Raw genomic sequence first — 8,287 nt, 5'->3', positions numbered from 1 at the left:
TCATTCACAGTTGTATACAAAGAAATTTGGTTCTTATGCAAGACAGAGAGGGAACGAAAGTCACAAATGGGGATTTGACAATTATTACTCAAGATTAAAATGTTGTAATGAAAGAAAATGACAATAAAATGTTGAGAACTCTTTCTTTGTAGTTTTTTGTGTTAAATTAAAAATGTAGGTTCAATGTCAACAAAGGTGTTGGAATCACTTTGGTATATCAAGTTATTCTTGTATTAAAAAAATCTTTGAAACATTTTGATCTTAGCTATTTTCAACCAATAGCGGTTTTGGCATGCAACTTTAATCACAGATATTCTTTAAAAATTGAATAACACGCACTGGAAGAGGAAATATTAATGTGCATGACACCTGAAAATGAGTAATAAGTATATACAAATGCTTTAGGCTCCAAACTATTGGTTCTCGATAGGGGGGGGGGATAAAGTATGATTAGGCAGTAAGATACTTTATTTTGTTCTTACAATATTTGCAAAGAGGAAGAACTCAGTTTTCATATTCTAACTGAAAGTTGTAAATACAGGTATCCCCTTATTTTAATATGGCAATAAAACTGATAAATGCTACAGCATTTGACCCAATGCGGCGTGCATGAAAAGCAATAGATTTAATCAGTTTTCTTTGGCTCTGAAAATTTAGAAGGGGGTCACCCCTCCCCGAACCTTCGGTGATCAATATTTAAAAAAAATAAATAATAGTTTACCTGCAGAAAAACCCGTTTTTGTTGTTGTTCATTGATTCAATCATATGTCAAGTATAGCTAGAATACTTTAAAAAGGCGTTTTAAAAACCTGCCAAACCCAGACCACCAGCTCATTTCCTCCTCTCTTCAACAAATCCCACACTGTACTGGTACTGTTTTAGTGTATGTACGTATGTCATTGTTGTACATATAGATATAGGAGATACTAGTTTTATTTTCTAATATTTGAAGCCAGATGGCATACAACTTTCTAGTTATTGGAAAAAAGCTCTAAATGAGAGATTACACTCACAAAATTGTCCATATAGTTACATATATGAACGTCAGCAGTTGCACCCCTGCGAATGTTATTGTCATTTAAAGTTTAGACCACTTGATTTTATTTGACCCATTCAGTTTCGCAGTAAAAATCATGCCTCGTGTTTATTGTCTATTTCATAGAATCTAGGTACTTGTAATCAAATATAAAATCTAGAAGTTTATTGATTTTAAACTTTATCTTCATTAATAATTGGTGGATAAAATGTGTATTAGAAATAAATACAGAATAGTTTTTGTCGGCTGTTGCAACAATTAACATGCTTGTAGAAATCCCCGCTGAGGATTAATTTTCGATTTGCACCTGACGTAGTAATAGCATCAATAGTGAAACAGACTATACTATTTTATGCAGAATGTTCCTTGAAAATGGCTCGATATACTAAATTTTTATGCAAAACAGACACCCATTATTTTTCTAAAAACATGGTATTGCACACCACAAGCATCAAACATGGCTATGATTTTATAAAGCAACCTAATGTTTAGATTTTCAACCACTCTACACGTGGTTGAACACGAGCGATAACTCTGTTGTGAATATTATCGTTTAATGTAAATAACCGCTAGATGGTGAAAAAAGACATACATCTTAAAAGGTGTTCATGTTTTAACGTAAATCCAAGTAGGATATGATATAAAATCGACCAGTACTTACGTATTTTGAGAATGTTATCCGAACACTGATACTTCCGCTCGAAATTTCACAGGAACTGAACACATCTCGGTGAAGTCTCGTGAAGTTTCATTCGAGCACCTCTGGATTTATTACATACTTATTAGCAACGATAAAGAAAACATTCCGAACACATTCGCAGGGATGAGTTGGGTCAATCCTGTTTATGCCTTGCAGACTCAAATTTTCCATGGATAATGTAATGATGTACAGCAACAGTAATTTAGTTAATTTTACTTACTGTTTACAATCAATTTATAAATTCGTTAAAAGAAAAATGTAAATATATGTATAAACAATACAAAACTTTCTTTGATGATGCGGATTTAATGGCAGAGATCATTACAGAAAAAATTACTTAATGCGCGTTATGTATTTTTTCTGCAACGTTGCCACCTTCATATCCCGCATATAAAAAAGTCGCCATCTTCATATCCCGCATATCACCAACTTACAAAAGAAAGCATTTTTTTAATGAATAAATCCTGTATAAAAGGATTTTTTGTAATTTTTCTTCCAGAAATTTTTATGTTTATCATTGAGTCTTTTTTAGCAGATTGATTTTATATTCAAATCACATATTCAGCATTTCAGTTCTTCAGAAGAATAAATGTTTATATACAGTATATAAAATACTACATAAAAACAATCGAACATTGAACTAATTGTGTGTCTCAAGAATTGTCCTGAGGCCAAATGACTATTTCTTTAGCTCACCTAAACTGAAAGCTCAAGTGAGCTTTTCTGATCACTTTTTATCCAGCATCCATCTTTCTATCTGTCTGTCTGTAACTTTTTTACGTTTTCAACTTCTTAATCAAAATTCTCAAGAACCACTGGGCTGATTTCAATTAAACTTGGGTGAAGAAGATTCATGTTTATTAAAATGAATGGCCACACCCTCTTTTAAAGGGACTTTAAAGGGGATTTGAGACCAAAAATTTTATTTTTATTTTTTATGTATGAAATGGTGTACTGGTGCATTTTAAATGATTGACCAAAATATTGAATGTTAAAGTCAAGTTACAATCGAGATACATAGGTAAGAATTGATTGTTATGTAAACAAAGCTCGAGTCGATCTTTTAGTTGTTTACAAAAAATGTAATGTAGAGAATTACCATTTCTTAGACAAAGTGACATGTAAAATCAATTTAAACTAATTCAATATCTTCATAATACTAATATAAAAAAAAAGAAAGAAACATTTAATTGAAACTTACACCAATACAACACATATGTAAAAAATGACAATATTCAAGCTTTGTTAACAAAATAAAGAATTATTGACTCCGTATTTTGCTTATAACTTGATATTTGAATTCCAAATTTTGTCATAGCATTATAAACTTCTATATTTATCAATGTAAACATTAAAATTGGAAAAATAAAATTTGAAAATTTTTAAGTCAAATTGTGACCAAGTCCTTTTAAGGAGGATAATTAAAAATCATTGAAAATTTGTTTGTATTTTTCAAAAATTTAAGAACATTTTGCCAGAAAAGATGGGAGCCATTTTTTTTTTACAGGATCTTTTTTGTATATGACTCCATAAATTTGATTTCATTATGTCTATTGTCCCTCTGGTGAGCAATGTGGCCCATGGGCCTCTTGTTAAGACAATGAATGAGGTATGCAGTGCAAAGTATTCCCTTCCTAATTTGATTCATCTTCCCAAGTCAAGGGTTTCTGATCCGCTCCGTTTTATATAAACGTTTATATAGAGCTGAGGGGATCAGTAACCCTTGACTTGGGAAGATGAATTTGATATTGTTTATACGATTGAACAATTATTCAGAAACAGCAGAGGATCTAAGATCTTACATTTTTGAGGCTTGTCTTTCTTTACTTCATGTAAAGATAACTTGATTTTACTTTCATCAGTCCTTGAATATCGTTATTGCAGAGTTGCTTGGAGTTTTCACTTGATAATGCATAAGTTTACAATTATAAGTATTTGATACAAACAATTTAAGATATATATAACAAATAGCTTAATGGTATGTAAATCATATTATGTAATGCAACACTGTCATGATTAAATTTAGTCTGTTTACATTTTAGATATGTATAAACAGATTTTATTTTTGTTTAGTTTATTGATTAAACATTTCAATCTACAAACATGTATATATTAATCAAATACATTCAATGAATAAAAACATTTTGCTTTCGCTTATCACATGTACACAAAACAATCCGTCTGTTTACACAAGTTATATGAATATACACTCGATCAGTTTGTTTACATGTTTTACTAGAATATATGTTAAAAGGCTCATTTTATTTTCACATTTATAATCACTTCCACAGCGAATATATTGGTTTTAACACATTTTTTATTTGTTATATTGGATTTTTTTCAATTTACCCGAGTAAAACTCGGCCACAAAGAGGTTGTCCCTGGAGTCCACACATAAACACCATGGATAATCTAAATGACAGTTGTCAATGTAGCGGAGGAACTGTCCGTCCTGATTCAGGATGTGGATGCAGTTGCTGCTGTCTGCTATTAGGATCCGACTTTGGCTGTCTGTAGTGATGCCACGTGGATATTCCAAGGTAGCACTAGAGCTATTACCAGTGTAGGTAAACCGGAGTTTCCCGGCCTGGTTGACCACCACTACTGCATGGGCATAATGGTCTGACACACAGATATCTAGGTTCCTGTTTTCACAGATGAATTTTGGGGTACTTGTTAAATAGAGAGGCTGTCCTTTGTCATTGTATTGAATACTTTGTTTCTCCATGGTGCCAATGTAACGCACAGTTTTTGTTTGTTTATTATTATCACCGATAACGACAACCAGGAGGTCACCAGAGGAGGAACTACAGACACTGAAAGGTCTCCACTCCTGTAGTCTGATCACTGTCTGTAACTGTGTATTCTTTATTATGTTTACAGTTCTATCTCTGTCATCAGTATAAACTAGATCCCCACTCCTTGTCACTGCTATGTCGTCTGGCCAGTTCCCTGACTTGGTTTGGACTGACTTCACCAGTTTGCCTTTCAAGTTGTAGAGTCTCATCATTTTGTCATCACCACAAGTCCAAATCTCGTCATCAATATGACAGGACACATGGCGTAAACCACTTCCAAACTCAGTATTTATATCTGTGATGACCCGTGGTACATTAATGAGTGTTCTGTCTGGGGGAGAGGACTCTGCATCGGGAGAATCCATTATGTAGCCATGTTGTTCTGTTTTGATTGATAATGCTGACAGAGAACCAAACTGTTGATAAAGCTGTTCTTTATTTATTTTCTCAGGGGTAAATTTTGGTAAGGTAGCTGTGATTTTAGGAGGCAATCTTCTAAATTCAGCATTCCTGGATTTATAGGCAGAGATGTGACTGACATCATTTGAGTTTAGTATCTTCTTCAGATCAGCAATGCTCTGTTTGATTTCAGAAATAGTGCGCTTGATTTCATTTTCCTGTTTATTTAGTACAGTCATATAATCGGAGTCCATTTCATCAAGATCTGATTTCAGTTTCTTGATCATGGTGTCTATTTCTCTGTGCAAGTCTTCTCCATGTTTCTCAATAGCTTTTGTCAGTTTCTTGGAGTTTTCATTCAGATCAGCTTTCTGAACGGGGATGATAGATGCAATCTCCTGATATTTAGGATAGATTGATTTTTCTAGTTCTTGTAAATCATTGAGTATGATTTCATTTTGGTTTTCTAGTGTTTCCACTATGTCAATAAATTCATGACCTATGTGTTCTTTAGAAGAAGCACACTTTACACAAATAGGAATTTTGCATTGTTTACAGAAAAGTTCACATATTTTTGAGGAATGTTTTTGACATTTCGTGGTAGATCCCCGCTTTTCAAATGGCACCACTTTGTGTTCTCTGGATAGATCTGAGAGATGCTTACCTACACATGGGCTACACAGATAGTTGTCACAAATGTCACAACACATACATTCTCGAGGGGGTACCGGGGTTTCACAGAGATCACACCGTAACACATCCTGGGCACTACGTCGGGGGTCCATGTTCAGGGACCTTGATGGGATTTTTCATTAAAAGATTTCTGTAAGACATAATGATTTAATTATTTTAATTTTAGTTTTAGTTGTTGAACATTCGCTTATAAGTCTTAATTTTACGGCAAAAAATGTGAAATCTTAAAGTTGCAAGTGTATCATTTTAAGTTCTAGATTATGACCTACTAGACATTTCTACGTTTGGTCTTGTTTTTATATACTATAGACCAGTTGCTAGTTAAACAGTTTCCTGCAGATAAAATACAAATACTTACTTCGTGTTGTGTACCACTTCTTCGTGAACAAATTATAAATCTGTACAAGTTTAACATGACGTAGTTTGTATTTTTACTTCTTGGTCTAGCGTTACCATCACGTGATTATGTTAATGCCCCCTTTAAAATCAAAGAACTGAAAGTACTCGAGCGGTTAGCCTGCTTGTTAGAAAAAATGCCAGATTTCTTATTAAAGTCACTGCAGTACGCAGTCTTCATTAAAAATAAAAGAAAAAAGAAAAAAAAACCACTGTTAGACTACCCGATATATTCTCTTTCATGAAGTACCAGTGTTTTTTTTTCCTTCTCAAAAATGATTAAGAAATATCACGTTAATAGTCACATTTTAAGTCCATCTGAGGTCATATACTCATTGTTAGGATGTATAGGCTAATTATGTAAAATTTAATACAGGTTTCAAAATTTGAATTGACATTGTCCCGAGTATATTATTACATAAACAGTCATTTGGGGTACTCCAAACCCCTATTTTAAATTTACATCTTCGTTGAAAAATATTTTACATGCATAACATATTAACTTTAATTGATTGGTATAAACAGAAAGGAGATAATTTCAGGTAACAAATCTGCTTTACAAAGAGTTCCTATTTTTGTCATAATATTTGAAAAATATACGAATTTCGCGGAGGTGTTATGGAAGTATATGGAATCTGAGTTACATGTAATTATGTATATATATTCAAATTTTTAAGCAACGAAACGTAGACCAAAAACAAACAAATAATACTGGAGACAAGTTGTTCACAAATCAGATTGCATTGCGTAGATTAACACATTGGTGAAGCCATGACTGAAAGTTGAATGTCGTGTAAATTTAATCGGAGAGCATTGTAAACAGATTCAAAATATAAGTAATACAAGGACTCGAATAAAGTATAAGGTGTGATTTATTGAGAATTAAAAATAAAAATACTGGGAGAGATGATAGTTTTATCAATCATTCGCTAAAAGTTATGTAAATTTGCTTTTATTTCCTCTGTCTTTGTTTACGATATAAAATCCGACTAGAACAACACCACCTCGTATGAATTGAACTTCAAATTTTACACATAATGATAGTTTGAACAATGCTTAAGCTGCTAGAATCCAATGTTTTGTTTTGTTTTGATGCAAACTGCCGTTTTCCGTGCAAACTGTATAAAAGTTGGGAAGGATTTTCCGAGAACCGAATTAATAATAGGGAAAGGGCGAATTAAGTTTTTATAACTTGTGCCCAATCCCATTGTAATATATAATGCAATAAAATATGTTCAATTCAATCAAATCAATAAATATTTAATTGAGAAGAACATAGGATTCTAGCAGCGGTTTTGATCAATTGCAAACTGAGATGTTTTGCCTTTACTTTGTATGTTTTTATGTATTTTGGACCCCGCCGGGTAGTTTTGTTCTATCTAATTTATAGAAAGCATACATGTATTTATTTATTTATTATTCATTGATTATTTATTTACATATTTATTTATGTCAGTTAAATTCATAATATTGGTTATAATTTAGTGCTGTGCAGTAAAACCTACATTTTTCCCATAAAACAATCGTACAAAACCTATCATTGGCGAGTTTTGTTTTCTTTTTACAATGATTCGGGCTTTTTTTTTGGGGGGGGGGGGGGAATCTTTACATTATGTCCGCCGTTACGAAAAGTCGCCTTTATTTCGACAATTAAAATCGTCACATTCTGTCCGCCACCACCAAAAGTACGCCTTTTCCGTTTTATTTTGTCCACCGCTTCGAAATATCGCCTTTTTTTGAAAAATCTTAACATTTTGTCCGCCGTACAAAATGTCCGACATTATCTTGAATCAAATCATCGTCACATTATATCCGCCGTCACGAAATATCCGCCTTTTCTGTAGGATGTCACCTTTTATTCAACTGTCGTACCAATTTTTGGCTTAAAAAGTATTACCAGATCAAATTATTTCAGTCACGATTTCTCGGTTAACGTAAACGTCAATTCCTTCAGACGAAAAATCATTATAAAGAGACAAAACTACAATTTACATTGTTCAAAATACGGAACCTCACCCTCCTTGTACCGTGGTCAGTCTTTACGACTGTCTGTTCCAAGTCATCGTTCAGAGATTCAAAATGGGAAATGTTTACATCTTTTCTCCTTTCGGAAATACTCGGAACACCTCGCGCAATTTTTTAAATTTATTATCCGGGGTATACGTTTATGTCCTTTCCAATGCAAAATCCCCATAGACTTTCTTTTTTTGGTTGTGTATTGAAACCTGAAGCGGAAGGGGGGCTTTTCAAAACAGATCATCTGGA

The 8,287-nt window shown here is 33.1% G+C and overlaps 1 protein-coding gene across 1 annotated transcript; it reads right to left on the bottom strand.

The window, feature by feature from the left end:
- Positions 1-4,009: 4,009 nt before the first annotated feature.
- On the bottom strand, positions 4,010-6,081 carry LOC117684099 (E3 ubiquitin-protein ligase TRIM71-like). The gene is made up of 2 exons (XM_066073360.1): positions 5,985-6,081; positions 4,010-5,756 (listed from the first exon to the last, which is right to left on the bottom strand). Exon 2 carries the CDS (start codon positions 5,716-5,718, stop codon positions 4,054-4,056), a length of 1,665 nt encoding a protein of 554 aa, XP_065929432.1. The 5' UTR covers positions 5,719-5,756; positions 5,985-6,081; the 3' UTR covers positions 4,010-4,053.
- Positions 6,082-8,287: the final 2,206 nt, after the last annotated feature.

The sequence above is a fragment of the Magallana gigas genome, chromosome 10, assembly GCF_963853765.1.
Source record: "Magallana gigas chromosome 10, xbMagGiga1.1, whole genome shotgun sequence".
In the NCBI taxonomy this organism is placed as follows: Eukaryota; Metazoa; Mollusca; class Bivalvia; order Ostreida; family Ostreidae; genus Magallana; species Magallana gigas.
The sequence above is the reverse complement of the archived record's forward strand: the minus strand, read 5'-3'. Positions and strand labels throughout refer to the sequence as shown.